The sequence below is a fragment of the Podarcis pityusensis genome (genome assembly GCF_964106645.2).
Source record: "Podarcis pityusensis genome assembly, chromosome: 9".
Lineage (NCBI taxonomy): Eukaryota > Metazoa > Chordata > Lepidosauria > Squamata > Lacertidae > Podarcis > Podarcis pityusensis.
The window spans coordinates 31382848-31400507 of NC_138034.1; the positions used below are offsets into that span (position 1 = coordinate 31382848).

General features: G+C 41.3%; 1 protein-coding gene across 5 annotated transcripts in view; it reads right to left on the reverse strand.

Annotated features, from left to right (window-relative positions):
- GALNTL6 (polypeptide N-acetylgalactosaminyltransferase like 6) overlaps positions 1–17660 on the reverse strand; it is a 504553-nt gene that overhangs the window by 291621 nt on the left and 195272 nt on the right. For all 5 annotated transcript variants that reach the window (XM_081021716.1, XM_081021719.1, XM_081021718.1 and 2 more), the window contains exons 3-4: positions 12593–12701; positions 1741–1879 (exon numbers count right to left, since the gene is read on the reverse strand). In XM_081021716.1, the coding sequence (XP_080877842.1) occupies positions 1741–1879; positions 12593–12701 (248 nt within the window). The remainder of the gene's footprint in view (positions 1–1740; positions 1880–12592; positions 12702–17660) is intronic.

Consider the following 17660-nt stretch of genomic DNA (forward strand, 5'->3'; position numbering starts at 1 on the left):
ACAATGCAACTTTAATGCTCTGTAATTGTGTATTAAAATCCCATCTAACTGGAAAGATACTTGGCCAGGGGGAATTGCTGAAGATAATTTCAGGTGACCTGTGGATGGTTTTCCCAGCCAAAAGTCAAAGACAAAATATTTGAAACCGATTAGATAAAACCGAGTTAGTTCTTAGCATTAATCATATGCAAATCAACCCTTGGTTATAGAGATTAATGTAGGGATTTCCAAGGGCATGTTTAGCCTTTCTCAAATTAACTTTTAATATGTTTCTTTTAAAAATGAAATTAGCATTGTGTCAACCCTCCCCGTCCCCCACAATAAATAGTATATAAATAAATAAATAAATATATGCTATATTAAGTGATCAACAGAGGACATAATCTACTGGAAATGTTTCCTGTGCAAGACCCACTGAAGTGAATCGGAGTACCATAAGAAAATGACACTGTCCCTGTGCAACTTCCTTTCATTTCAATGTGACTTCTTCATGAAAACAGCCAAGTGAATTAGACTCACTGACATCTTCACCTGTTTTTCCAAAATAGTCAAGATTTTATTTTATCAGTGGTGCTCCCGTAACAAATGAAAATCTCACCCTCCCCCATAATTCTGTAAACACACAGCTTTTGTGAAAAGTAATCAGAAACCTCTCTGCACATTCTCCGCTTGGTGCCTAACATTATTACAGGCTTATGGAAAACATGGTTCCTTGCAGGGGAATTTCAAAGCCATCAATGAAATGGCCCTAGCATTCCTTTCGCAGGATGAGATTTTAAGAAGGGCCTGTCCTGAATATTGTAAAAGATAAGGGAAGGGAAGAGAAGGCTGAAGAACATGATGGTAAGCGATGGTTTAATGTTGTTATATTTTATTACCTACTCTTCGTCCTAAGGTCCCAGGGCAGGTTACAACATTAAAACACACAATTAAAAGCAGGTTAAAATAATCTGCAATCATAGAAATAAGGTGTATACTAAAAATATACACCTCAAGTGTCAAAAGCCAGGGTAAAGCGGTGTATCTTCAGCATTTGCCAGAAGCTGTATGATGAAGAAGCCAGACTTACCTCTGTAGGGAGTTTGTTCCACAGCATAGGAGCTGCCGCAGAGTCAATTGGACAGTCAAAATAACTGATATATACACACTTCCAAAGCCTTTGGAGATGTGCCCACCTGTCTGATACTCAATATAATCTGTTCACAATCTTGACCAAAGCTTTAACCTGAAAAGCCTCCCCATCTCACATGCCTCCAGTCTAGGCCAATAACAGTGTTGCATCATTAACTTCCTCATTAATGCAGCCTCTCTTACAAAATGCAAGAGTGTCACAAATTATGTTACATTAAGACAAATAGAACTGTAACTGGTACAAAAACCACTCCCAAAGTGGAACAATGTACCTGATTATTTCAGGCCTTCTGTTTGTCACCTTTAGAGTAGTTTCTTGTATCTGGCGTCCCCAGAGAAGCATTTAGCAATATTGCTTACGACTCTTTCCATGCCTCCTGCTACAAACACCTACCAGCAGAAAGCTCACATTTCCCTACAAACACCTACAGTGGAGCCCAGTATCTTCTTTTGCTCCTCACTGCAAGCAGCTGGAAGTGATAGAGGATAATTAGCCACAGCAGCTTCACACCTTTTCTAATCTTCAGTTAAATCAGGGAGCTTCTGCAAAACAAGGTAAACTAAGTGAAGGCATGCCCTGCAACAATCAATCAGATTTAGTGTACCTACTTAGGATGTCGAATGTCTGGCAGGGAACGCTCCAAGGCTATGTTGTTGCTCACAAAAATATTGAAACCATTTTCCCGATATGCAGAATCATCATTGTCTTCTTCTGTGAGAGGGTAAGGCTTTCCCTGTTCACCTTTCCCTGAAATGGAACAAAAAAACCAAAATACAGTTACCATCATTGTGCTTGAGTGTCCAGAACTGCTGTGATGTTCTGTGATGGAAACTGTTTTAACAAGCAAACTGCAAATAACGCCTGAAGTATGAAATAGTGGCACTCCAATGCACATTACAGTATTCATGCAGTTCCTCTGTGCATTGAGATTTTCCCTCTGATCTAATAGACCAGAGGGACAGAAAACTGTAAGTGATATAGACAAGAATGTCTATAGGCCCTTCTGCTTTAAGTGTACAATAGAACCTTCTGCATGTGGCTGTCTACCAAAGTAGTTGATAGGTCAAAGCCAAACAACCAGCTCTATGGGCCTTTGAAAGAGAACTGATATTGTTAAGTTGTGGGTGAACATATCAGACGACACAGCGATTCTTCAAACAGCCCTTGTTTATTCACAGACCAGGGCAGAACTGAACTGAAGGGTTCAGTCAGCCTGCTTATAGAGAGCTCCAGTAAAACGTTACTGTAACAACTTTCTAAAACTATCCAATCACTGAACGTCACTTTCGATCCCTTATTTATATAACTATCTACAGTATCCCCCTGCTGGCCCAGGGTGAGAACTTCAGTACATAACACCTATAAACCCTAATCCGCCATAAGGTTTCATACAATGGGACATTGACCCTGATTGACCAAGGTTCTGTTTCCATTGGGGAAGGGTCTCAATGAAACATCCTTCAAACTGATACCAATCATTCATCAGTCAAAGGGTGTGGCCAGTGTGGGCCAACCCTCTGAGGGATAGGACTAGCTGCGTGCATTCCCAGTTGACTAATCACCTATTCAATACCTACCAAACACCTGAAAAGGGCTATTGATACGGATAAATGGCAAAGTAATAGAATATTGACATTTGGAATAATTTGATCTAGTCTCCATTCTGCAGTAGCTCTTTTAACATTTCACAGCAAGGCTAGAAGGTTCATCTTTTTAAATCTATCTTGCTTCAAATGGCTTCATATCCACAGAGTTGAAGGAAATATGTCAACCTGGTTAATTGAATTGTAACAGGCATGGTGTGCAATATTTTTTTTATCAACCAGCATTTTCTTCATCCTAATTATCAGGCAGTTCTGGATAGTGCAGAAGATCTTGACCACTGGAAGGGGTCTAGACCACAGCAACATTTTGCCCAGAAGAAAGACATTACGGGGAGACATTAGGGATAGACAGTTTTTTTCACTCCATTCCAGAAATTAAAAAAGATTAGTGAGAGAAGAAAAGGAGCAGTATTCTCTTAAATAGGCACAGAACACAACAGCATAAAAATAGCACTCTATCAGTCAAAGCCAGGTATGTTAATTATTAAGATTCTCAATAATAGAGAATAGAGTAAATTGGGTCAGAATACAATGCTATAGAGCATTGAACATATATAGATATTTTTTCACTCTACAGTAATTATCCTCACTTAAGCTCAAAGAGTAGAAAAGGAAACATTTGCATATGTGTTGTTTTTTAAAAAAGAAGTCACCCTACTTTGGTTTGTAGGAAGACCAAAAAAAAAAAAAAAATCCTTTTACATTCTGAAATTATTCAGAGCATATTTCTTCCTACTTGTCAGGTGTGCGTGCAGGAGCCAGGCCCTGTGACCAATAGGACTCTGCAGGACTGGGGCCGTCCTAAGTTTGTTCTAAAGAGGCAAGGCGTGGCCACACAGGTGAGGCCGATTAGTAACTCACAGCACCTGATGGCAAGAGCTGGGAAGGGATATAAGCTCAGCATTTCCCTTCAACTCTGTGCCACAGTAACACGTTCCCTGCCTTGCTGTGTTTGACTCCTTGCTTCCTGACCCTCGGACCCTTGGCTTCTTGACTCCCGGCTCTCTGACCCTCGGACTCTTGGCTATCTGACTCCTGGCTTCTGGACTCCCGTGCCTGTTCCCACTCCACCATCTTGTCCCCAGTCCCGACATCCCCAGCCGGGTCTTAGATCACCCATGAACCGGACTGTGACACTACTCATGTAACCCTTCACAGAAAACAGCAACCACCGTTCGTGACAGCAATTGTTAACTTGTTAACCAGGAACTAATGCATGTTTGCCAAGTCAGCATCTCTCAGATCACATCTACACTAAGCCTTAAATGCACTCTTACTCCACTTTATTTATTTATTTATTTATTTTAAAAAAAGGGTAATCCTGGGAACTGTAGTTTGTTAGGGGTGCTGGGAGCTGAAGCTTTGTAACATATGCATCATCAGCAAACTACAGTTCCCATGATTATTCATGACTGCAAAAATGGTATAACCGTGCTATGGTGTGGAAGTAACGAGATTTGAGGCACATTGTAAAACTAATGAGATTGTGGAAATCATTCATGATATCCTAGCTAGCTGATACAATGCAACTGTTCAGGCAAACGTGCAGACTAGGAAACTCCAAAGAACCTCTCTTCCCTATTCAAAAACAAGCCCGTCTTTTGCAATCATACCTTCATTCCTTAGCAATTACATATTGGCACCCCAAATTCAGATGCACGACAGAACACAAAAAATAAAATTTTCATTGCAGGTGTTTCAGAATTTAGTGAGTAAACAATAGGATTGAATTTGTTGTGGCTTTCATATTCAGCAGTTAAATGTAAGAAACATACAATATAAGCACAGGCACCAACTCTATGCAAAGGCACTTCAGCCCCCCCCCCCCCCAGTATGTAGGGACATGGCTGAGGCCCCCAATCTTGAGTGGTCGGACCTTGCCGGGCCTCCCCACAGCAGTGGTGAGCCTTGCCGGGCCTCCCTGCAGTGGCAGTAGGCCTTATCCCAATGCACATGATGTCACATATGTGTGTTGCATGTGTGACATCATGAACACATGATGAGGGGCCCCCCCCCCCAATGTTGGGTGGAACTCGACGTCTCTGAATATAAGAGATGGTCCCTTATTCAAAATAATAAAAAAAGTCAATTAAGCCTGTTTGATTAGACACTATGGCTTAACTAGCCATCTTAGGAAGTGGTCAGCTTTGAGATTTACCATCAGAAGGCACTGTGTGGACGCAGTGGTGAGCTTGATGGCCAGGGGTGCTTTTGTGCTTTTCACCAACTTTGTAAGAGCTATGGGCAGTCGTGCACTTGGATATTCAAATAGAGACAGTGCCCCTTCCCCCCGCGATCACAACAAGCTTTTCTAGCTAGATTAGGGGGAGGCATGTTTCAGGTCTCTGACTTGGGTATTTATTTCTATTGGTTTTAAAACTGACTTGGGGGGGGAGGGTATTGTTTTAAAACCAATTTTAGTTGTTTTTATTGCATGGTTGTAAACAACAACAATAGGTAAAATTGCTTATAAAACATGTTTATTAGGAGAAACTCTCACTAAAATTCTGATGGTGTTTTGTAAGGACTTGCCAACTGATTGCAGACTGATGTGGATATGTAGCAAACTGAGCCTAAAATTGGAAAAAAAAATAGAAGCAGAGAGAAACCAAAATTGACAGATTTATATGTCTTTAGTGGGGGACAGGGGCCCCGCTGTTGTTTTCAATGTATTTTGCAAATGCACAGTATGAATTATCTGCCCTGCTATACCACTGCTTTATTTTCTGTTCACAGGGGGAATACAACAGGGTGCAAAGCTGGTGATGAACACATCTCTAAATCCTTGTTTAAACCCTGCTGCTCCCTAAACAAACAAACCCTTGCTTTGAAACACCACACTTTGGCTGCTTCAATGGGACGTACAAGTACATTTTTGAGAACAAGAAAGGTTTGATATAGTCCATAATACCAACATATTGTAATGTTAGATTGGAATAGAAATAAATGCTGGCAGTCAAGTGTGTCCAGTGTGTTTGGAATGCCAGAGTGTGCGATGGGAGATAAGGAATCCTCCATGTTCTGATTTAAGTTACACAGCACTATCACCGTTCCAAAAAGACTGTGTTTTCTGCAGCCAGCTGAAACTAATCACAGCTTTGTAGCTAGGGGATGTGCAGTATATCTTCTATTTAGCCCAGCTACTTATCACCAAATGCCACAACTGCTAGAATGCCTTTTCTCCGATTTAACATAAGAACAGACTGGCAGCAGGTTGCTTCCTAGAGCCAAGCCTTGTAGACAGCAAACCAGCCAGCTTGTGAAAAACACAACTTATCTCAACATTAAAAGCATTTGCGCTTTGATTCAATCATGGGCTGACCTGCATAGATAAAAGGAATCCAGTGCATGCCCAGATAATTTGAAGGAATTCAGCTTTACAGGAAGGAGGCTGCAGGGTTTAAACAAACCAAGTGACATTCTAGGAAAGGTATGTGTTGTAGCAGAATGTCTGTGTTGTAAACAAAATCTGCCCTTCTTCCCTTATGGGGTATCCAAGAGCCCATATAGAGCCCTTAAGTGGGTTCTCTATAGGTAGGAGAAAATAACAGAGACCAACCAGAGAATATTGAGAAGCAAAGCAGCTAGTAAGTCTGATCTTTATTAAAGCTGTTGCAACAGGGTTCTACCCTCACACGCAGGAGGACCCAGAACAAAGATGTGCCTGCCCTTATACTATATAGACATTTTAAATTCCCTACCCTGGAGCTCAAGAACACCTCTCCATTCATCATACCTACATCACAGAAAAGGCGGTCTACAAAAGAAATTTGAATGTTGTTGTTTTTCCTGTCTGCCAGGTTATCTGATAATGCCTTATCTGATTGCCTTTCCTGGTAGTCTGCCCATTCCTTTCAGATGGTGATTACCCAATTCCTGAGACAATGGGAAGGTTCCCTCACCCCCTCCCTCCTTGCAGAGAAAACATTTGGTCAATTTGGGAGTCAAAATGGTTTCAGGATGGTCTTCCTGCACTGCTCCAGACATGTGGTCCACATATCTATGTTCATGCTTGGTTGGTACATTTATGAACATTTATTATATTTATAAGACCTTAAATTTTTATTACATCTGCAGTAATTAAATAGGTGCTGCAAAACCCAACTGGAGAAGGTGAACTAAATCATGGCTGGCACTGAGTAAAAGAAGTAATATTTAAAGCTGCAAGACTACAACTTGAGAGAAACATAAGTCATGGTCCCTACAGTCACTTTGAACCTCGGTCACCTCAAGACTGTTAGTATTATGAGGGAAAGATTCAAGGAAATACCTGAAATTTAGGTTTGCACAATTACAGTGATCTGTTACCCTGCTACAATAAATTCCCCCTCCCTTGGGCTTCCAGAAAATACTCTCTTGGTGATAGCAACCTTGAGCAGCAACAGAGTCCATCCTGTGAAGCAGGTAGGATCTAGACTTGCCCTTCTCTGAACTGGAAGGCTCCTACCATTGACAGAGGGGATTGGAATCCAGTGGAGCCTTTATAAAAGGGTGGGAAGGTAACTCTCACCATTTCTCCCTCCCTCTGTATCCCTATCGGGCAGGTCCCATTCTGTTCCAGAGGGTTTGCCAACTATCAGAAGCATGTTTTTTTGGGAGATACAGCGTGCTTTGGCAGGAAAGGAAGCAGGAATTGGGAAAAAAAACCCATCTTCCTTCATTCCTCTAGCAGGACTTATCATTTTACACTGAAGCATCCTAAAGTACCATCCAAAGTTCTGCTCACAGGAACTCTAGATCCAACCTTAAATTGCTAATATAGTACTAATTTGTGGCAAAAGTTGCCTTGATCTACCATTTGAAAATTATAGCTGGTGGCTAAGAAAATAATCAGTCCATTTTAATAATGTATTTAACAAAATGTTCTCAAATCATGCATTAGAACCATTTTCAATAATTTAAAAATGGATCATTCTGCACAGCTATAGATAGGGAGGGAGAACTTGTGAAAATTACCTTCCCACCCTTTTATGAGGTGAGGGGAGGCTATGCTCTGTTGTCTATGCTCTGGTAACCTCTAGGTTAAATTACTGGAACATGTTATACATGCAGCTGCCTCTGAAGATGATTTGGAAACTACAGCTGGTGAAGAAATCTGCGGCCAGGTTGATCACCGGGGTAAGATGGTTTGAGCACATAATACCAATCCTGGCCCAACTGTACTGGTTGCTGATTAGTTTCCAGGCCCAATTCAAAGTTCTGTTTTTGACCTATAAAGCCTTAAACAGCCGAGGGCTGCAATAACTCAAGGATTCCCTCTTCCTGTATGAATCAACCCTGTGACCATAATCTGAAGCCCTTTTTCATGTGCCTCTATGAGAGGTCTGGATGATGGCAATATGAGAATGGGCCTTTTCTACAGTGGTTTCCTGTTTGTGGAATGTTCTCCCCGGTCAACTCACCTGGCACCTTTGTTACATCTCTTTAGCCAAAAATGTTCTTCTATAACCAGGTCTTTAGCTGATAAACAATAAATGGCCTTTTAAATGTGTTTGTGGGAGGGGCGTTTTTTTTAATTTTAATTTTTACTATGTATTTTGTGTTCTCATTTTGAATTTGTATGTTGTGAACTGCCCTGTGATCTTTTAAGTGTAGTATATGATAATAATAATAATAATAATAATAATAATAATAGTATAGGCATGCATATATCCTTATTTCTCTTTCTTCCGCAGATGTACTTACTCAACCACAGACAAATACCCAGTTCTTAGCAAAGTACCATCACAATGTATCTTACATTGAAAATAGTTCTTTCGAATGCTAACATAAAAGATATTAAAACTTTGTAAAAGGTGCCAAAAAGCACTTCTGCCCCGTACGATAGATGCATAAAGTCAATCACACCCACGGTGGCTTTGTGCTAGGATGTAGGCATGTATGGATTGAGCATTATTGCTGCATTATGGATTGAGAATTCTTGCTGCATTAAGGCAATGTGCTTAGTAAGACGTTTGAACTTCTGCACCTGCCTTATACAGTGCCACCACCATGTATAAATGCTTTTTGGTGGACTTCATGGGACTGCTGCAAGGTCTTTAATTTCTCCATTTGGAAACAGTATTCCATACATGAGGATGAACCTGAAGGTACAACATGTCCTGCTGAATTGCTGTACCAGTAAGAATTGTACACAGGAGGGGATTTTGGTCAGGACAACTTGCCATAAAAAGCTGCAACTGCTGAAATTCCCACCTCTACAAAATACTCGGAAGCACACCAGCTCTGTATTATATGACATTAGACTCTTTACACTGAAAATGATACTTCATGAGAAAAACATATGTTAAGCATCATGAGAAAACATATGTTAAGATTAGCCAATAAGGCACTGGATCGAGACTGGCATTCTGGGAATGGAAGAAGCTTAGCATTTGGAGCTGGCTGCTTGCCATCTGCCTTGGGATTGGCTGGAGGAAATCAGATGCTTGAAAATGGATTTCTAATTGATGCTGGAACACTTACCTGGCAGCACAGCTGACTAGATAAGCGTCAGCCCTGCCTCAAAGCAACGGAGGCTGCCATCAAAAGAACTGCTGTCTGCCCACTGGCATCAGACTGGCTTCAAGAATATTGTACCGGCCTTGCAGTAAGATTAGTCCTTTATACACTGTAATGCTAGCTTGGAGCAGCAGTTACTTTAGCAGTTAGCTATTCATGCCCTGTAAGGATTACACACTAGTGGCTGCTAAATTGTACCATTTTTATCTATGCTTATAGTGCTTATGGATGCATGTATATTCTCAATGTGTGGTTTCATACCAAATCAGTTGACTTGCATCATCTCCAGCATCATCATCAATTTTTATCTGCTAATCTTCCTTCACTGTTGGGATAGCTCAGTTGGGATAGCTCACAACTCTTAATCTCAGGGTTGTGGGTTTGAGACCCACATTGGGCAAAATATTCCTACATTGCAGAGGGTTGGACTAGCAGACTCTTGTGGTCTTTTCCAACTCTACAATTCTATGATTCTATGACTACGGATGTGGCCATTTTACTACAATTGTACAGAAGTGCCATCCATGATAAAAATGGTGTGTGTGTGTTTGGGTGTGTGTGTGTGAGAAGTGGACTGCAAGTGTTAATATGATTTATAATCAAAAAAGTTAAAATATAGCAATTTCAAGGTGTGTTAGCATTCTCCTGCATCTCTTGAATAGAGTTACTCAATCTAGTTTGTTAAGAAAATTCCCAAACTCGGATCCACGGGCGACTCTGGGACATTTCTCTAAGGTTGTCTATCTTGAAATTTTTATGTGTTTATATGCCTATCGCATTCTTAAACTTAAAATCCATTGTTGTATATTGTTTTAAATGTTTGTTTTGCTATTGGGATTGTAGTTCCATTTGTGTTTCACAAGCTGGTCTCTCACTGTAATAAATTTCATGTTCATGAGTCATGAGTGTCTACAGCCCACAACAACTAAAGGGCTCCCTACTACCAAAGAGACATTCTGTAATAGGCACCGTACTTTGCACAACACCATATTGGCTCTAGCAGTATATGTGCTGCCTTCAGTATGCTTGGTTTTGGAAATGGATGAGAATTATGTGGGAAGGAAAGTGGTGATGAGCTATCCATGTTGCTTTTTATTGACCTCTTCTCCTTTGCTTTGTATAGTTTGCAATCACGGAAACAGCAACTAAACAAATCTAGCACTATAATAGTAAACTCAAAAGTTTTCTGACAGCCAAATCAGGCCTACTGAGCAAACTATCAGAGGCAACTCAAGGTTTCTAAAAGTACCAAAAGTATTAAGGGGAAACATCTGAGCCTGCAAAGAACACACTGAGGTCTGAGGATATTCAGTGACCAAGGAATGCTGAATATCTGTCAAGAAACCACCTCTTAAAACTGTAGGGGAGGGAAATGGGATGGAGTATCCCAGGCTTCCTCAAACTCGCTCCTCCAAATGTTTTGAGACTACAATTCCCATCATCCCTGACCACTGGTCCTGCTAGCTAGGGATCATGGGTGTTGTAGGCCAAAAACATCTGGAGGGCCAGGTTTGAGGAAGCCTGGAGTATCCTGAAAAGCAGCATGGTTGGCTGGCTTGGACCATGAATAGGAGCACTCTACAATGCAACATTTTGTCACAGGCACTACTTGTCCTGTGTTTGTTTGCTACATTTCTGTACTTCTTCTCAAAAAGTCTCCTGCATGGTTTACACTAAGTGTAATAGTAGCAGGTATGTTGAGGTATCGTATTGTTTCTATTTGCCCCCAGTATTATGTAAGGAAAATTCAATGTCCACCAAAGAGAAGCACAAAATTAGGGAAAGACTGCATGCAAAAAAATGTGTAATAACATTCTGAGTTATACTCCTACATTGTGAACTCCTACATTGTATACTCCTACATTGTGAACTGACAGTGCCCCAACCGCCATTGTTCCAGAAGACCTCAGGCATCCCCTACACTGTGCAACAGATGCCAATGCAGTATCACTTAGGAGAGCAGTCACAATAGCTCCCAGAAGCTAGAAACCCATGGTACTATGTGTTGGTTGGGAGCCACTGTGACTGCTCTGGCCAACTGGAAGTAACATTGCCACTTACTGCATTGCCTAAGAGTTCATTTCTTTGCATGTGCACCACAAGGAATCACATAACCACCAAAGAGCAGTGGATTAAACTCAGGGCTCTAAAATTTTGGGGAAAGGCCCTTTGCAGGGAAACAGACACACAAAATCTAACTACTGACGTTGATGCACAAAGTTGTGTTTTCAGAACTGTGTTTGTGAAGTGGTTGTCAGCATGACATGATTTTGCATGTTTAAAAAAAGAGAGAAAAGTATAAATTCCTAATCCCCAATCAAGAGATGTAATTCCTCTTGTTAATTCCGATCCTTAGGGGATACAAGTAAGGATTATTTTTAGGTTAATACTGATTTCTCATTAGAATGAAGCTGTGATGCCCCAGCTGCACTAAAATGATTGACTTTTGTTTACTGCAACAAACAACTTTGGTTAGAAGATGACAAAATTAGGAGCAAGACTTTAGAATATTTAAATGTAGCTAATCAAACAGATGATGTTTGGAGTTTTTGTTTTTTTAAAAAGAAAATGTAAGTGATCTTGCAAAGTATTCTCTTCACTTGTATTTCTGGTCTTGCTAGAACAACAACTGTAAATTACATTTTAAGCTATCCTTCTTCCAAGAATCTCAGTGCTCCCCGCCCCCAACATCCTCACTGTGGGATATTTTAGGCTGAGAGACGGTGATCTGGCCACAACTTGCCAGGAGCCAGATCTCACACAACTGGCAGAGTAAACCCTTTGGCGGGGGGGGGGGGGAGGGGATATAGATGTACCAGTTCTAGAATGGTGTGGCTAATGCTGGACCATGACTAGGGAGATCCAGCTTCAAATTCCCCAAGAGATCTTTGGCAAGTCACTCTTCCACAACCTCATCTTCCTCACATGTGCGCCACCCTAAGTATTTTGGAGTGGGATCCAAGTGAATGAAGAAATCAAAGCAGCTGGAAAAAGACCCTCAAAGTAATTGATAATAATGTGGAGAAGTGGATCTTGTTAAAGCTTTTACAACTTACAACACTATAATAAAAAAAAAATCACCTGCTAAATAATGCAATTGATACAGGTTTTATTTTGGCAATTCAAGTGGCTATTTCTAAGTGATCTTAATTCTTCATGTGATTCTGATTCTACATAACATAGGAATGTGATATATATATATATGTGTGTGTGTGTGTGTGTGTGTGTGTGTATATTCCAAAGAGATTCCTGCAGATATTGCTTTGCCAGGCCTAATGCAAAAGAATAAGAAAAAGGAAGGTATCCCAGTGTGTAAAGGAGGAAGTTAAATACTAATTTACTCTAAACATCCCACCTGAACGCATGGCATCTTTTTGAATACTTTCATAGTCATGCCAGTCCTTTCTTTTCAAGCCATCTGTCCAGGTATAGAGCTGTCCATCTCCAAGCCCCATTGGGAATGTCTGTAGAAACAGGGGGGAAAAGGTATAATTAAATGTTACCTTCTCTACTGAAACCCAAACTCATTCATAGGCAAAGGCAGATAGCAGTCAGGTTCCCTGTATGGCTCTGCAACATACATATGGGACTCATGCATATGCAGGATGACTTTCACATTCACTTTAAGGGTTGCCCTGAGAAAGTGGGACTTCATCCAGGTAGAGATTTGCTAGGCTTCCTCTACTTATCTTTAGCTGCTTAGTAAATATCTTATTAGTCTAGCAAGCTTTAAGAACAAACTGCTGCTTTATCTTAAGATCAGCTATTCACAGTTTCCCCTCTTTGTTTTTATAGTATTGTACTGTTACCTTTGTTTAAATTGTTGCCATTTTTCGTATTCCATATAATGATTTTTTTATGTTGTCTTTTTCTGTGATGTTTCACTTTTTTAAACTAAAGCAAAACAGAGAAGGCAGGTGAATTTACACTTTAAAAGCTAGTTTAGGACAGTGGCTAGACTGTGTTGTGTGTTGGAGAAATCAAGATTCAAATCAAATGGCTATAGTGTTGTGATGCTTAGATGACAAGGTGTTCAAATGACAAGGTGTTCAAATGATAGGAGAAAGGAGGCCCCACCAAAGGATTTCCCCAATTTTAGTCAAATCATCCCCCCACCTACAGTGTGGCCTTCTAAAAAGTGCGGCTAAGGGACCCATCACAAAAAGTAGGGAGAATGACCAGGCCGCCTATGGTCCTTTGTAGTTTAAGCACTGGTCTCTGGCAAATCACTAAGCCTGAGGTACCTCACAGGAATATTGTACAAATAAATAAGAGAGTCCAATGTACTCTACTCTAAGGCCCTTGGAGGAAAGTAAAAGATGACAAACAGATACATATTTCCAGAGAACTAAACAAGAAACTCATTTCAGGCAGGTTAGTAAGCATCATTTGTGGGTTTAATATATGTGGAGGCTTGGAATCAGCACCCAGAAGAGCAGAGCAAATGCCAGGGTCTACCATGACTGAGACTGGCTTCCCTTTTTAAAAATCAAACAAAAAACCCCCCACATTTTTATGTCCCGTGTTGTAAAGGGAAGTGCTGCTTCCACAATCTTCATGATCTCCAATGCCTTGGGGCCCTACCTACAATATGGCCACATTCACGCCATACATTTAATGCACTATTATACCACTTTAAGCAGTCATGGCTTTAAGCAGAATTCTGTTAAGGATGCTCAGGCCCTCCAGTCCATACCCTCCAACATGTTGAGATTGAAAACCAGGATGTGTTTTTCCCCAACTGCACTGCCACACAAGTCACATGACCTGTGTGGTCTCACATTTCCCCCCCAAAACACATGTTTTTGGGCTCCACAGTCTCACACATTTTTAGGTGCCATGCTGAGAGCACGGCAGCCCAAAACAGGATGTCCTGATTTAATTGGGGTAGTTGAGGTGTATACCAGACCCCTCACAGAGCCACAATTCCCAGAGTCCTCTGTGTGGAGGGATAGATTCTTACACCACTCAGAATTGTGTGTGTGAACCATGACTGTTCAAAATGGCATCATAGTGCTTTAAGAGTATGGTGTGATTGTGGCCTATGCTGAGAGTGAGACACTGAGGATAATGAAAATGGGGGTGTTTGCAGCTGCCTCACCAGGTGTTTCTCTTCACAGTGCTGGGGTGAGGGAGTACTGGGCAGATACAGCGACACTGCTTTCCGCACTGCCACCCATCCCCAATTCTTTACTGTGCCCTCTGATAAGCTTTGGGGCACCCACCTAGGACATTATGGGGGGCACACCACACGGCACCTTGCTGAGGGCCCTCTCAAACATGGCGCCAAGCCTGATTGTGTAAGTGTGGAAACGCCTGCATCAAGCAGTTATGACTGATCTAGGGCAGGAGAAGATTGCATTCCAGCCTGTAAAAACATCTGCACACTTCCCACAATAAACTGAAATACTGTTGAAGTGTAATAAATTATTTAAATCAAAACAAGCAAGATTGGCGCAAAGAAATCCAGCCACATTCTATTTTATTTCGAGTGCAGTGGTACCTCGGGTTAAGAACTTAATTCGTTCTGGAGGTCCGTTCTTAACCTGAAACTGTTCTTAACCTGAGGTACCACTTTAGCTAATGGGGCCTCCCGCTGCCGCCGCCGCACGATTTCTGTTCTCATCTTGAAGCAAAGTTCTTAACCTGAGGTACTATTTCTGGGTTAGCGGAGTCTGTAACCTGAAGCATCTGTAACCTGAAGCGCCTATAACCCGAGGAACCACTGTATTTATTTCAAATACTAAACAACATATTCTTGAAATTGACAAGGTGAATGGCCCCATCCTTCTCCCTGGTGCGTTTGAGATAAAAATTGCCAAATTTTATAATTCCTATACTACTGTCCCGCTATGGACTGTTAGTAAGAAATCTCTCGAAAGCATCAGTACTCAAACTGATCTTAAAACAACTCCAGCATTAAAAGGTCAAATCAATGTATATTGCATTGCCTACTAATTTGTTCTCAACTTTTATTCACGTTTTCATATTTTCCTTTATTCTTCCCCTCCCCCCACTTTCTGCAATTTGTTGAGTCTAGAGACTGCTGTGACCTGTGTTTCTAACCTGGAAATATGGCTGCCATGAGGTAGAAGAAGCCCTGAACCTACAGAGTCCCCCTGTTGAATTGGCAGCCACTGAAGCTCAGTCTCGTGAGCCAGGGCCCCAATCCTTCATCTTCAGGGGAAAAGAATTCAAGTGCAATTTTTCAGAGGAATGGCCCTTGATATCCCTACCTCCTCCAAACCCCCATCACCAGATAGGCCCATGAGGCTTTAGCCTGAGAAGGTAGCATGACCATTCTTGGAATGAATCCAAATACCTACTCTAAGGACTAGAAATGTTGTTTTTTAAAAAAAATATTTTTTCAGAAAGATGGTCTCTGTGCTCAGTATCGCATTCTACACTCTGCCCCGCCACCCCCATAATTGTGTTTTTGTGTGTTTGTGGCAAACGCCCATCTCTTATACTTTACCAACAGACCAGCAGGTAGCTCCGACCTCATGAACTTTGTAATGCATTTCTGACAAACTTTGACAATACATTTTTGAGTCTATGTAGTCATACTTGCATTGTTTGTCAAGGCAGCACTTTGGGGCAGAAGTCAAGGACCCTCTTCAGCTAAAAGAGTAGGGCGGCCCCAAATATAGCAATGAGTGAAGTAATATACATTGCAATCTAAATAGGGGTGGGGGGCACTGTAGGGTTATTAATTCTAAATTTGCTTAACTGTACCATTGTACTTATACCCTGAGGCTTATGCACTTATTTTACCAACCTCAACCAACTGTGACCATGTACAGATACCCATATCTTAATACCCAATGGTCAGGGATGAAGACAGTTGTGGAGGGCCACAGGTAAGCATGGGAAATAAATCTGATTCAGTTGAGGAACCGACAAAATCCACACTCCCCAAAACAATACACAAACTGAAACATAGCCATCTTTCAACATTAGCACTTCTCTGAATTTTGCCATGCAGTTTTCTAGCTGAATAGTGTGTACAAAAATGCATACACTGCAGTAAGGTAAAGGTAAAGGGGCCCCTGACCATTAGGTCCAGTCGTGACCGACTCTGGGGTTGTGGCGCTCATCTCGCTTTATTGGCCGAGGGAGCCAGCATACAGCTTCCGGGTCATGTGGCCAGCATGACTAAGCTGCTTCTGGCGAACCAGAGCAGCGCACGGAAATGCCGTTTACCTTCCCGCCAGAGCGGTACCTATTTATCTACTTGCACTTTGACGTGCTTTTGAACTGCTAGGTTGGCTGGAGCAGGGATGGAGCAACGGGAGCTCACCCTGTTGTGGGGATTTGAACTGCCGACCTTCTGATTGGCAAGTCCTAGGCTCTGTGGTTTAACCCACAGCGCCACCTGCGTCCATACAGTAAAGTGGGCTTAAAATGCACATATCTGTGAAAAATGAAACATCCTTTTTGAGGCGAGACACAGTGTTCCAAATGCAGTCACATATGCAGTTTGTATAATCAGAAAAGAAGTGCTGTGATATGAAAAAGGAATCTCTGTTCCAAAGCTGTATATTGTGTAAAGAGAAATTAATAGACTCAGACAACTTTTACAGCACAGGAAATGAATTAACACAGAATTCCATCCTCTCATATGTCAATTAAGTTGACAATTGTTGTTTCTTCCGAAAGAGATTATATTGCACATGTTTTGAGAGTATGACGAGAAATAACAAAACATTTATTAAATGCTGTAAGACCAAAGGGGAAACAGCACAGCTGAATTCATTTTCTTTTTTTCTTTTGTTTTTATTGCTTTAGCTGTACGTTAAATAGACCAGTGTTCTACAAGTCAGCTTTAGGGTTGTCAGTCATGCTTATTTGCTTTCCCTTGATCACTTGAAATAGCTTCTTCCCCAAATGGCAGAAAACTTTAGTTTAACTACTCAGCGGATTCCCTGAAGTATTTCAAATTTCCCTGGATAATACAGCAATTTGAACTCTCCAATATTAATAAGCCCAAAAGCCTGATTTAAGCAAGGAATGGAAATCTTCATTAACAAGAAGCAGTCAAAGATTTTTTCATCAAGTTTACATTTAGGAATTTATGTACTGTTAATATGTTTTTGCACATACAATGGTACCTTGGGTTACAGATGCTTCCGGTTACAGACTCTGCTAACCCAGAAATAGTACCTTCTGTTCCGGATGAGAACAGAAATCGTGCAGCGGCAGCGGGAGGCCCCATTAGCTAAAGTGGTATCTCAGGTTAAGAACAGTTTTAGATTAAGAATGGACCTCCAGAACGAATTAAATTCTTAACCCGAGGTACCACTTGGGTTACAGACGCTTCAGGTTACAGACACTTCAGATTACAGACTCCGCTAACCCAGAAATAGTACCTCGGGTTAAGAACTTTGCTTCAGGATAAGAACAGAAATCGTGCAGCGGTGGCG